The sequence below is a fragment of the Felis catus genome, chromosome B1 (genome assembly GCF_018350175.1).
Source record: "Felis catus isolate Fca126 chromosome B1, F.catus_Fca126_mat1.0, whole genome shotgun sequence".
NCBI lineage: Eukaryota > Metazoa > Chordata > Mammalia > Carnivora > Felidae > Felis > Felis catus.
The window spans coordinates 44595580-44609577 of record NC_058371.1 but is presented as its reverse complement, the minus strand read 5'-3'; the positions used below and the strand labels follow the sequence as shown (position 1 = coordinate 44609577).

At 49.9% G+C, this 13998-nt stretch overlaps 1 protein-coding gene across 4 annotated transcripts in view; it reads right to left on the bottom strand.

Moving 5' to 3' along the window:
• ADRB3 (adrenoceptor beta 3) overlaps positions 1-13998 on the bottom strand; it is a 24582-nt gene extending 10584 nt beyond the window's left edge. Inside the window, exons 1-3 of one of the 4 annotated variants that reach the window (XM_045055120.1) lie at positions 11842-13994; positions 11004-11143; positions 10426-10905 (exon numbers count right to left, since the gene is read on the bottom strand). In XM_045055120.1, the coding sequence (XP_044911055.1) occupies positions 11121-11143; positions 11842-13015 (1197 nt within the window). In that variant the 5' untranslated portion in view covers positions 13016-13994 and the 3' untranslated portion in view covers positions 10426-10905; positions 11004-11120. Of the gene's footprint in view, positions 1-10425; positions 10906-11003; positions 11144-11841 lie in introns of those variants that run through there. The other 3 variants (XM_045055121.1, NM_001009336.1, XM_045055122.1) reach the window with 3 other exon arrangements.

The following is a 13998-nucleotide window of genomic DNA, read 5'->3' as shown; positions in this document are numbered from 1 at the left end:
CTCGTCCCTGACTTCTCTTTTTCTCTTATAGCCTACATTCAAGCCCTTGGCAAATTGTGTGAGTTTTATTTTGTAACATACCTAAAGCCTGTTCACTCAATAAAAATTCACGGCTGAGATGCACGAGTTGATGAACACAGTGAACAATCTGTGTTTAAATGGATGACAGAGTGTACAGTCTGTGTGAAGATACAAAGACAAAGAAGAACATGAGTTCTTTAGTAAATGTAAGTGTGGTTGGAATAAAAGTGTATGGGGGAGGAGAGTGGTGGGAAATCAGATTAGGAAGATAGGCACTATCCATCTAATGCCACATCTCTCTGTTGAGGGTTCTGAAACTTACCCCCAAATGCTTCAGAAAGTCATTGAATGGGGGCACCCAGGTAGCTCAGTCAGTTGAGCGTCCAACTCTTGATTTGGGCTCAGGTCATGATCTCACAGTTTGAGATCGAGCCCCATGTCAGGCTCTGCACCGACAGTGTGGAGACTGCTTGGGATTCTCTCTCTCCCCGCCTCTCTCCCTTCCCCTTTCCCACTTGCGTGTGTGAGCTCTCTCTCTCTCAAAATAAATAAAGAAATATTTTTTTAAAAGCCATTGAATGGGATGGAACTGGAGAGTGTTGTGCTAAGAGAAATAAGTCATACAGAGAAAGACAGATACTATATGTTTTCACTCTTATGTAGATCTTGAGAAACTTAACAGAAGACCATGGGGGAGGGGAAGGGGAAAAAAGTTAGAGAGGGAGGGGGGCAAACCATAAGAGACTCTTAAAAACTGAGAATAAACTGAGGGTTGATGGGGGGTGGGAGAGAGGAGAAAGTGGGTGATGGGCATTGAAGAGGGCACCTATTGGGATGAGCACTGGGTGTTGTATGGAAACCAATTTGACAATAAATTTCATATTAAAAAATAAAAAATAAAAGCCATTGAATGATTTTAAGAAACGGAATGACATTGTCAGATTTATATTTTATAAAAGTCTCTCTGGGGGCTTGTGGAGGATGAATTGGAGGGTATCCAGAACTCAGCAGGCCAAGTGGAGACTATTTTAGTTAATTTGGTTAAGAAGTGATGAGGGCCTCAGCTATGGCATTTGCTAATGGGTAGACTTGTCAGATGTCCTACACAAAAATACCAGGCACCAAACCAAGCAAGAGGGAGATGTTGGTGAGCAGGGGCAGTTCTGAAAAATACTTGCTTAACATAAACAATATCTTATGTGTCACTAATAATTTCCATTTGTCTTGGTACAACTTCTCTACCTCCTTACTGCTTTTTAATTTTTTTTAATGTTTATTTATTTTTGAGACAGAAACAGAGCATGAGTGGGGTGGGGGCAGAGAGAAAGGGAGACACAGAATCTGATGCAGGCTCCAGGCTCTGAGCTGTCAGCTCAGAGCCCTACATGGGGCTTGAACTTATGAATGGTGAGATCATGACCTGAGTCAAGGTCAGACTCTTAACCGACTGAGCCACCCAGGCACCCCTCTGCCTCCTTATTGTTTTTTAAAGAAACATATTTTTCACTACAACTTGCAAGAAATGTTAAAGGACAGCAAAGGCAAAGTTTAAATTTTTTTTCATTCCGTGAAGTCAGAAGTCCAATACCAGACCACCCAGGTCAATCACAGCTCGCCAGCAACCCTACCAAGGTACCTACCAACCAGACCAAGGGGATGTGGGTAGGGATAAAAACAGTTTGCTCTTAAGACCAGTTCTACCCTCAGAAAATGGGAGGAAGCCATCACTCAGCTAGGCTCTGGAACTTGAGGTTGCTGGAGCAGTAAAGTTCACCATCAGCCCCATATGTTTCTCCTTCCCCAAAAATGGTAGGAATTTCTCCATTGGAACAGCAGCTGCCTATGCTTCCCTTAGTTCCCCAGTCTCTCTCCCTGTGGTCCTGGGAGAATGTTCCAACATCAATTAGGCTTAGACTTGGGCCCAGGGGGAAGCCTGGGAGGAAGGGCTCACTCACATGATCCAGTGACTAGAGAGAAACCAGAGACACTGTGGGTGGCTCTGAGCTGATGCAAAGCTCTCCTGTCCCCATTTCTCTCTTCCCTGGGAAGAAGTGACCCATCCCTTGTCCCTTCTGGGAATACTAACAGCGGAAGCAACAATAGTTCATCTTGTGTTTTGTTAAAGAGATTTTGGGAACTGTGTTTGCTGTGTGTTCATGGTAGAAAGGGGTCTCCTCATTAGCATCTCAGAAATAAAACCTGTACTTAAATGGCTTTTGGACCTTTAGCTCCTAATTTTCTTAAAAAGTGTGTGGGGGTCAAGGAATCAGAGACTGACTGGTCATTCTCTCAGGTCTTCATGAAAAACAAAGACTGAAAGACCCCATTCCTCGGACACCCAAGCAAGAGACTCCGATGGTCCTTTGGAAGAATAGTAAACCATGGCAGATCATGGGATCTTCCTGAGCTCGTGGTCCATTGTCTTTGGTTTCTGATGGGAAACCTTTAAAAACACCACCAGAGAGGGGCACCTGGGTGGCTCAGTCAGTGGAATATATGACTCTTGATCTCAGGGCTGTGAGTTTGAGCCCCATGTTGGGTGTAGAGACAGCTTAAGAAACATAAACTTAATGGGGCGCCTGGGTGGCGCAGTCGGTTAAGCGTCCGACTTCAGCCAGGTCACGATCTCACAGTCCGGGAGTTCGAGCCCTGCGTCAGGCTCTGGGCTGATGGCTCAGAGCCTGGAGCCTGTTTCCGATTCTGTCCCTCTCTCTCCCTCTCTCTGCCCCTCCCCCGTTCATCCTCTGTCTCTCTCTGTCCCAAAAATAAAATAAACGTTGAAAAAAAAAATTAAAAAAAAAAAAAGAAACATAAACTTAAAAACAAAACAAAATAAACAAAAATAACAAAAACAGAAAACCACCACCAGAGAAGTACAGTTAAAAAGAGCAGCCTTGGGCAGAATTGTGCAGTGAATCTACATTTGTTTTCTGTTGTTGTGTAGCAAATGACTACAAACATCACAGCTTAGAACAACACACATTTATTAACTCACAATTTCCATGTGTCAGGAGTCTGGCCATGAGGGAGCCGGGTCTTCTGCTCAGGGTCTCACCGGGCTGCAGTGACAACGTCAGCCAGGGCTACAGTCTCATCTGGGGTTCAGGGTCCTCTTCCAACTCACATGATTGTTGGCAGGATCCACTTCACTTCCTCACAGTTGTGGAACTCATAGTGGCTAGCATCCTTGAGGCCAGCAAGAGTATCTTTCTGACTTCTTCCAGCTCTGACCCCTGACTTTCTTTTAAAGGTCTCTCACCTGGTTAGGTCAGGCCCACCCAGGATAATCTACCTTTTTATTAACTTAAATCAATTGAGTAGTGTTGTATGGAAACCAATTTGACAATAAATTTCATATATTGAAAAAAAAATCAATTGAGTAGAGACCTTAATCTCATCTTTGAAATTCTTTCACCTCTGCTACATAATATAACATAATCACAGGAGTGATATCCCATCACCTTTGCCATATTCTATTCATTAGAAGCAAATTACAGGGGTGCCTGAGTGACTCCATTGGTTAAGCATCCAACTTCGGCTCACGTCATGATCTTGTGGTTCGTGAGTTTGAGCCCCACGTCGGGCTCTGTGATGACAGCTCAGAGCTTGGAACCTGCTTCCAATTCTGTGTCTTCCCCTCTCTCTGCCCTTCCCTGCTCATACTGTCTCTCTCTGTCTCAGAAATAAACATTTTTAAATTTTTTTTTAAAAAAAGAAGCAAATTACAGGTCCCACCCACATTCAAGGGGAGGGAATTATACAAGGACATGGGTCCTTGGGGTTTCTCAGAATTCTGCCTACCAGAGTCCAAGAGCTTCTGGAGAGAACAGCCCTTTCCTGAAGGGTAAATGGAGTGGATTATAATCTTTGAGACTGGAACTCTGAGTTAAAAGATTTATGTGTCTCTCACTGTAGTGGGCTGAATAGTAGTCCCCAAATATATGTCAACTTGGAATCTCTGAATATGACCTTATTTGGATTAAGCGTCTTTACAGATATAATTAAGGTAAGGATCTTGACATGAGATTATCCTGGATTAGGATAGGCTCCAAATCCAATGACATGTGTTCCTATAGGAGACAGAAAAGAGACCCTTACAGACACAGGGAGAAAGTGAGAACAGAGGTAGAGATCGGAGTGATTTTTGTCTACAAACCAAGGAATGCTAAAAATTGCCAGGGCCACCAGAAGCTGGGAAAGAGGCATGGAATGAATTCCTCCTCAGAACCACCAGAAGGAGCCAGTCCTACTGACACCTTACTTTCAGACTTCTGACCTCCAGAATTATGAGAGAATAAATTTCTGTTGTTTTAAGCCATCGAGGTCATCAAGGTCAACTTGTTGCAGCAGACTTGGAAAACGAATACACTCACTGATTATTGTCCCCATGCGAATCAACATCAAAAAATGGACTTGATGGTCTCAGGTGCAACACGAACTCAGACTCGATAGAGATGCCAGTTCCCAGAGATCAGAGGTGCCCTAAGAGTTAGCAAAGCAGGGCAGCTCTACAACCCCAGCTACATTCATCATGGAATGTCAGCAGATGCCCATTCATTTCTACCCTCTTTTGTTATCCCTTCATTGATGAATTTGTTGATTCAGCTACTGTTTAAAATGTGGGGAGGCTAGGGGCGCCTGGGTGGCTCGGTCGGTTAAGCGTCCGACTTCGGCTCAGGTCATGATCTCATGGTCCATGAGTTCGAGCCCCGCGTCGGGCTCTGTGCTGACTGCTCAGAGCCTGGAGCCTGTTTCAGATTCTGTGTCTCCCTCTCTCTCTGCCCCTCCCCTGTTCACGCTCTGTCTCTCTCTGTCTCAAAAATAAACGTTAAAAAAATGTGGGGAGGCTAAAATAACTGTGGTTTAAACAAGATCGGAGTTTATTTCTCCTTCATTTAAGGGTCTTAAACATAGGCAGTCCATGGTGGAAATGGTGACTCCACATTATTGAACACCCACGTTCTTCTGCCATTTGCAACACATAGTTGCCATCTCATGACCTATGGTGGCTGCTTCAGTTCCTACCGTCACACCTGCATTCCAGCCAGTGGAAAAGGTAGAAGTTGGATGTGAAGGATGTGTCCTTTTCCTTTAATGGCAGACCTGGAAGCTGCACACCTAAACCGGCTAGACCTTAGTCACATAGACCTAGCTACTAGCTGCAAGCGAAGCTCCAGGGTATCTTCAGCAAGACCCGGTGCCCAGCTAAGGGTTCTACCACTTAAGCTAAGACTCCAGTTTTTTCCTAAAACCTAAGGAATAAAGGAAACCGGAGAGGGGAGAGCAACTTCTGTCCACAGGAGACAACACAAGGTCTGACTTGTTCAGTGGCCTCCCAAATCTGGGGCCAGTGGAGAAGGGAGGAAAGTCCCCAGAATGGAAATCCATAAGTAGATCAAACGCCTACCACCCTTCAAACTGATAACAGGATGAAGAAGAACCTTGAAAATGTGGGTTTAAAACAGCAGGGATAATGGGGCTCCTGGGTGGCTCAGTCAGTTAAGCGTCTGACTCTTGATTTCAGCTCAGGTCATGATCTCAGGGCTCATCTGTGCTGACAGTGTGGAACCTGTTTGGGCTTCTCTCTCTCTCTCTCTCTGCCCCTCCCTCACTCTCTCTTTTTCTCTCTCTGTCTCTCAAACAAACTAAAAAAACAGTAAGAATGGGGTGCCTGGGTGGCTCAGTAAGTTAAGTGTCTGACTTCGGCTAAGGTCCCACATCAGGCTCTGTGCTGACAGTGTGGAGCCTCCTTGGGATTCTTTCTCTTCTTTTCTCTCTGCCCCTCCCCTGTTTGTTCTTTCTGTCTAAAAAATAAATAAATATACTTTAAAAAATGAAAAAAAAAGCCAGGAGGAATAAGATGAGTACAAAAAAGCTAGGAGTATAGTATTCCTCCTTCCCATACCCTCTGTTGTGGGTTGAACTGTGTCCCCCTTAAAGAATCACTGAAGTCCTATCCCCCGGAACCTGTGAGCGTGACCCTATTTAGAAATAGGGTCTTTGCAGATGTAATCAAGTTAAAATGAGCTCAAACTGAATTAAGTTGGGCCCTAATGCAATGACTGGTATTGTTATAAATGTGGACACAGACACACAGGCAGAGGCCATGTGAAGACAAGCAGAGCTTTTGGGGTTTTTTTTAATATTTATTTTTGAAAGAGAGAGAGAGACAGAGCACGAGCGGGGGAAGGGCAGAGAGAGGGAGACACAGAATCGGAAGCAAGCTCCAGGCTCCGAGCTGTCAGCGCAGAGCCTGACATGGAGCTCGAAGTCATGAACCATGAGATTGTGACCTGAGCTGAAGTCGGACGCTTAACCAACTGAGCCACCCAGGCACCCCCAGAGTTGTAATCACACAGCTACAAGCCATGTGATGCCAAAGATTGCCAGCAACCAGGAGAACGTGTAAAAGGCAGCCAGGGATTCCTCTCCTAGAGCTTTCAGAGAGAGCATGATCCTGCCAATACCTTGATTTTTTCCTTCTAGCCTCCAGAACTATGAGGAAAGTAATTTGTTATGCCAGCCCTAGCAAACGAATTGACCGTTTCCTTTTCTGGTTTCTCGTGGCCTTGTTCTAATGAACCTTTGCTATAATGTACCATAAAGCCCTGACATCCAGAAGTGCTCTGTGTCCTAAACTTCTGCCCCTCCTTAAAATTTAGCTCATCGTTGGGGTGCCTGGGTGACTCCATCAGTTGAACATCCAGCCCTTGATTTTGGCTCAGGTCATGATCTCAGGGTCGTGGCATCAAGCCCCTAATTGGGCTCCGTGCTGAGTGTGAGCCTGCTCAAGACCCTCTCTCTCTCTCTCTCTCCATCTGCCCCTCTCCTCCCTCCTCTCTTTCTAAAATTAAAGAAAAAACATTAGCTCATTACAAATGCTGTGTGGGAAATGGAAGGGTGAGCCAAACTAGGACCGAAACATCAGACACAGGCCAGATGAGAGTCTAAGTGTGAGAAAGGAGCCAGAGGGGGAGATGTGAATGTGACATGGATATGAAACCAGGGGCATCAATCCGAGGCACGGATGAACCTGCAGAAGAAAGATGAGGTGGGACATGCCCACCCTGGCCAAAGACAAGTCCAAGATCTAAGCTGTCTACGGAGGCAGGACCATCCGCAAATCAAAACCCCAGAGGCCTGGGACTAGTCCTCACTGCCTACTCCAATGACTCCGCTTACACTGGAGGAGTCCTTCGGTTTCCAAAGGTTTTCCTTCGGTTTCCTGCTTTATATGTCATCTCTTAGTTGGTCTTCAAAACCAGTCTGTGTGGGCTGAGTAGAACAATAATAGAATTCCATTCGACTCACAGGCAAACAAAATGTCAGAGATGCAAGTAACCTGCTCGGTGTCACATAACTGATTATCAGTGTGTGTGGAGGGGAGGAAAATGAAATTTAGAGTCTCATAGGCTGGGTTAGAAGCTATCTGATTTCGGGGCGCCTGGGTGACTCAGTCGGTTAGGCATCCAACTCTTGATTTCAGTGCAGGTCATGATCTCATGGTCCGTGAGTTCGAGCCCCATGCCAGGCTCTGTGCTGACAGTGCGGAGTCTGCTTGGGATTCTCTCCCTCTCTCTCAGTCCCCACACCCCCTCCACACACACACTTCAAAATAAATAAATAACTTTAAAAGAAGAAGAAGAAGAAGAAGAAGAAGAAGAAGAAGAAGAAAAGAAGATATTTGGTTTCTATGAGGCTCTACTGTTTGTTTGGTATCACTTCACCTGCCATTTGTAGATCGCCTCTTACAGCGTTGGCTTATTGACTGATGCTCACTCAGTAAATGACCATTTCCTTCCTCTTCCCTTTCTTGCTTCTCCAGCTCCAAGTGTGGTGCTCATTACACTACCAGTGTTGCCTTTCTCTGACTAAAGTGATCTTGGCTACTCACAGTTCACCTCTCTAGAAGTCAGTTTCTTCACCCGCTTTATCAAAGGATTGGACTAAATCATTCGCAAGGTCTCTTCCAGCCCTGATAGTCTGTGGCCTTCTGAACACTGCCTTCCTGCCGCAAGTCCCAACGGACCCACCCTGCGAAGTCCACACCTGTTGGACCTGCCATCGCCATCAGGTGGCGCCCGGCACCCTTACGCCTTGGCTGGAGGAAAGTCTGAAGCTGCGATGCTCGACCTCAGCCAGCACAGAGCTTTAGGAGAGCTAGCCCTAGAGAGGAGAGAAAGTAAACCTTTCTCCATTTACTTTATAGATGAAGAAACGGAGGAAAGCGTTTTGCTTTTCCTTCGTATCATAATAGGACGAGCTAGGAAAGATTAGACGGCCTCCTGGAGTTCCTGCTAATTTAACTGAGTTGCCTCAACCCATTGTCCCATAGTGGACCACAGACAGGGCTTTTTTGCACAGCGTCGGGGAGGGCATTAGCTGTGCTCCCCATTGCAGGTTCCCGCTCCTCTGGAGAGACATGCAAACACGAATATATGCACGCAGCCAGGAAGCATGAGAGGGAGCCCAGATGATTGGGTTTTAGGATCAAAACACAAAGGAGCGTGATTTCCATGGCCTTCACCTATGCCCCAGAATGAAAGGAGCAAGGCTGCTCCCAGTTTGTAAGAGCTTGAGGAATGGAGCTGGTGGGGATTGATGGCCCCGTGACTGCCTGTGACAACCACAGCCGGCGCTGACCACTGTTCCCCGGAAGAATCTACCACGGGGAGCGTCCCAGGAAAGCCTGCTCTCTGCCTCCTCCTTACCCTGATTCTGCCTGCTCCTTCACGGCTCCACCTGAAGCAGAAGGTCAAGGCACCTCTGGACTAGCCAGTCACTCCTCATCCGCTCTCTGCCAAGTTCCGCCCCCTTCGCGCTGTCATCTCTGTGCATGCCCAGCTCCTGCTAACAGGTTCTAGGAAGGCCAGGGGTCCACAGGCTCGCTCGGTCTCATCGGTCTGTAAGTCTTCACCTCTCTAGCTTCAGAGGATGGTTGTTTGCTCAGGCCCCGTTAGCAAAAGCAGCCTGCTCAGCATCCAAGATGTAAATCTCCCCCAGCCTGACACCTGGCCACAAGTTGCCGGAGAGACGACCAGAATGGCTGACTCTCCATCTGTCAGAGGCACTGGTGACAGTTTGCAGATGGAGTCCACAGCCCAGTGCAAGTCTAAACACTCTAAAGGAGCCTGACAGCTGGCACATGGGTGTGTGTCGAGCAAGACTCACGCAGTATGAGCTCTTGGATAACGTTCAAGGACATTTCTCCAAGCCAGAGCCCCACTCTCTGCCCCCCTCCCAAAAATCATCCTTCTTCCCTGCCCAGGAATGACTGGACAGCTTTCCTCAGTGATGTTGCAAAAATATCCAGAGATGGAGAGAGGAGGCCCTCTTACTTATCCCAGGCCAAAGCAAGACTTCTTTCTCCACTAAGCATTCAAAAGTTGAGTTCTTGCCAAGAAACCTCCCACACACCTCGGACCCCAGAGATCTCACACTGCTCTGGATTCAAAAGGAGAAAGTCATCTTTGGTATGCAAACATCCTGAGAAATAAAACATGGGCTCCTGGAGGAAAGGGAGCCGCATAGCCCAGGTCAAATTCACAGGGAACACCCATATGTGGAAATCCACTGGCTTATCCTCAGGACAGATCAAAATTTCATAACTCCGGAGCCCCCAAACCCACCTTGTGGACCGCACACCGCTGTCGCACAGCACATTAAATATTTAATGATTTCCTGGTCATCCTGTACCTCAGCCCGGGCAATGGTCTCTGCTTACGGAGTTTAAGTAAGAACTCGCGAAATGATTCAGTGGTTGCCACAGAAATTTCCTTTCCATAGGAAACTGCTGATAAGGTTCATAAGAATTGGAATAAGGAAACAACTTTATCAACTGGCTCAAACTTGGGACTCCAGTTTTACTTCAAGAGGATAACATTGATCTCTGCAGCCCAGGAAAGGTAGAGGTTATGGAAAGGAAGCATCAGAATACATTTGTAACCAAAGACATTTGCCCAACACAGACAACACTCTGGGCCTCCAGACACACATACACGTACAACACCAGACAAAACTGGTTCCCGGGGGCAATGGGATCTTAGGAATTCACTGCTGGCTTATAGCATGGCAGCTGACATATGCCCATAGGCCCTGATCCTGAGCACAGCAAACTCTGTCCTCCTATGAGCACTACACTCAAGTCTTTGGGTAGCATGGCTTTGCTACCCACTTGCAACTGGGTTCCATGAATTTTGGAAAGGTGGACAAACAGGAGTGTCAAAGGCTTAAACTCACTCCCCTTTACCCAAACAGCCTTCTCATTTTTTGTTTCATGAGGATTAGGAAGAAAGGGGCAAGGACTAGTCCTAATTTACCGCATCTGTCAAAAGCCAGCTCTAAGAAGGGCGTAAGTGGATTATGGGGGTGGTGCGGGATGGAGAAAAGAAGGCAATGGAGGAATCGCATTCAGTAATATTTATTCATTTGATGCTGAAAGGAAAAGAAGGGATCTGTTCTAATGGTTCGGCCTCCTATGAATCCCGGAGCCACCCCCCCACCCCCCTCCAAAAAAAAACCCTGAAGAAGTCTTTCTGGCACTGCTGTGAGGTAGATCAGAGCTGTCCTGTGTCCAAAGTGGGGGAGGCCGGTGCTTAGAGATCCGTAGCGATGTGTCAGGGACAAAACCCCAAAGCTGCACCTTTGCTAGCTTCCTGCTCCCAGCCTAGGCCACAGAGCAAGCAGCGAGCGTGGGGAGCACTGAGTGGTCCGTCAGGTCTAGGCAGCAGGAGGGATGGAAGGAGGAGTGCTGTCTCTGCCCTAAGCACACAGCACCGAAGTGAGCAAGGTGACAGGTGTCCCACCAAAGCTAGTCCGGCTGCTCCAGGCTGCTGGATACTTCAGCTGCTGAGGTAGTGGTGAAGCTCAGGGCTTAGAAAAGTTCTCTCAGAAAGAGAGAGGTAGAGAGGATAGTGAAAACCCACCTGCTAAAGATTTTCCCTCCCCAGTCAGCCCCCCTCCCCACCCCAAGGCCAAGTCACCAGTTTCTGGAGGTCAGAGATTTCCAGCTGGGAAACTCCACAGGGCTCATTCTAAACAGAGGCCAGAGGCTTTCCAAAAGTTCTGGATGAACAGAGTTGTTTCTTGTCGTTCAGGACCTAAGAAATTCCCCCAGGAAGCCCTGAAAAATGGAGATAATATATCTTGGGGTGAGGGGCACAGGGTGGGAACAGAAGCCCTAAAGAGCAGGGGTGAAAGTCAGGGACCCTGGAAAGAATATGTATGTAATCACACAAAAGCATCCGGGCTCCACCCAGCCACAAAATACCCACCCCCATCTCCAGCCCTGTTCCTGCCAGGGAGAAGAACTGGGGCTCACAGGTTCCCCTACTCCTGTTTACCCTTCATAGCCGAAGCAGAGTCTCACCTCCACAGCTATCAAACCTTTCAAAGAAACCACAGCTGAGACTAAGGGCCGGGGGTGGGGGCGGGGGCTCTATTCTTCTCCGCAAGTCAAAGCCAGCCCAAGTGGCGGCAAGAAATATGGGAGGCCAAAGAACTGGGCTAGAAAATCTAGAGCTGACCAGGCAGGCCCACGGTAAAGCCGCACTTCCTGGCCACACTTCTCGCACTGGGTCCTGGGGTGAAGAACAATCCTCCGCCCTTCTTTGCTTCAACCCTGGGGCAGGTGGGTGGGATGCCGGAGAAAAAAGTGTCCTGGGTTCCCTTTTGGTTCCGTCCTCCTTGTCCCCCTTCTTTAGCTGCAGAGACCTCCCCAACCCCACCTTCTCCCGAGCCCCAAACTCTGAGAAATGACCACATGAGACACCGAATGCTTCCAGATCCTGAGCCGCCAACCCCTTCGCTTCGGTTACCTACCCGACTCGGCGGGCCTGGTCAGCGCCGCAGGGGCATCCGAGGTTTCTCCAGCCCCGGAGGCTGCTGCGTGGCGCTCCTCCAGCCGACAGCGGCACAGCAGGCGGCGAAAGGCGCTGCGAAAGTCGGGGCTGCGGCAGTAGATGAGCGGGTTAAAGGCGGAGTTGGCATAGCCTAGCCAGTTAAGGGCCAGGAAAGCCGGGCTGGGAACCAGAGAGGGGCCCCCGAGGGCGCGCACCACGTTGGCCACAAAGAAGGGCAACCAGCAGAGAGAGAAGGTCCCCATGATGAGACCCAAGGTGCGCAGGGCCCGGTGTTCCCGGAGAGGCAGAAGGCGCGCGGGCCGCCGCCCGTAGGAGGGCACCCCTGCGGGAGAAGCGCACGGCCCCGCCGGGGCGGGGGACATAGAGCGAGACGCGGCCGGCGGAGACTCCCCTGGCGGGAAGCGGCCCAGCTCTCCGCGCAGCAGGCGCAGCTGGCGCGTAGCCACGACGAAAACGCGCGCGTAGACGAAGAGCATCACAAGGAGCGGAAGGTAGAAGGAGACGGAGGAGGAGAGCAGCGCGTAGGGTATGTTGGAGGCGAAGGCGCAGCAGTGCGGATTGGAGTGGCAGCGCTGCGCCTCGGCGTCGGCTCCCACGCGCCACCATTTGCTCATGATGGGCGCAAACGACACCGCCGCTGACACGACCCACACCAGTACCACGGCTGCCCGGGCGCGCCGTTTGGTGACCAGGGCGCCGTAGCGCAGCGGGTTCGTCACTGCCAGGTAGCGGTCCACGGCCAGGGCGCACAGGGTTTCAATGCTGGCCGTCACACACAGCACGTCCACTGAGGTCCACAGCTCGCAACCAGTGGCGCCCAGGGGCCAGTGGCCGGTCAGCGCCAGGGTGGCCCCCGGCGGCACTACCAGGAGTCCCACCACCAGGTCTGCTGTGGCCAGCGAGGTCACGAACACGTTGGTCATGGTCTGGAGTCTCGGCGTCCGAGCGATGGCCACGATGACCAGCAGGTTGCCTCCCACGGTGGCCAGCACGGCCAGCGCCAACAGCGCCCCCGCCAATGCCACCGCCCACGGCACCCCCGGCAGCCCACTCGTGTTGGCAGTATTGGGCGTCAGGGTGGGGGCATCCGGCCACGAAGCCAGAGAGCCGTTCCCGTGAGGCCACGGAGCCATTCCCGCGGCGTGCGTGGGGCGGGAGGGAAAGAGAGAAGGGGTCTCCCAGCTCACCCGGCTCGGGGGCGGGGACAGCGGGGCGTGGGAGCGATTTCCCGGGCCTGGGCCATTTTCCCTAGTTGACCGGGGCGAGAACGCTCAACCTCCCCCCCCCCCCTCCCCACTACCCGCCCCGGTGCCACTGCTTGGGGTGGGGAGGAGTGGAGGCCCTTAAAGGGGCAGCGGCCAACAGTCTCTATGCTGGGCGCCAGGAAGGGAATTGGAGGGAGGGGAGGGAAATGAGATGGATGTCTGAGTTTTCCTGTAACCTTATCTGGAGTGCCGACACCGGACTTCTCTGCCACCATGTGCCCACTCCTGCCGTGACCACCGCAGGCACTCAGCGCAACACTCCGTGGGCACTGATTGCCTGGAACGCCGCACCAATTTCCCCGGAAGGTCCTGCAGCGACGCTAGCAGAAAGGTCATGAAGACATCACCACCACCGCCTTACCTTGTCAGAGGAAAAGGGAACCCTCCCAGGGCCAGCAAAATGATCCCCACTAGCACCGCACCTACTTGAGGGTCCTTCTCTAAAATATTGTAAGTCAAAGTATCTTCTCTCTTTTCCCAAGACTTCGCGCCAATGAGACTTGGCCCCTTTCCCTTCTATTTCATTTACCTGCCCTGCCCCTCCAGTTCTCCGTTGTCTTGTTGCTGTTCTTTTCAGTTAGCAGGGAAATTTGATGTTTTCCTGGAGTCTTTATACTTGCCTGCTCATTTGAATTTTGATTAGGCTTCACATAGCCTAAGATGCTGAAAGTTTCCATTTCTCCATCTTCCCCATTGCCCCTTGCCCCTTCCACACACCTTTCCACCTAGAGAATTTCTAGATGGGTCCCTGCTTTCAAAATTTCTTTAAAATTGGGGGCACCCAGGTGGCTCAGTCGGGTAAGCATGGGACTTCGGCTCAGGTCACGATCTCAAGGTTGGTGAGTTTGAGC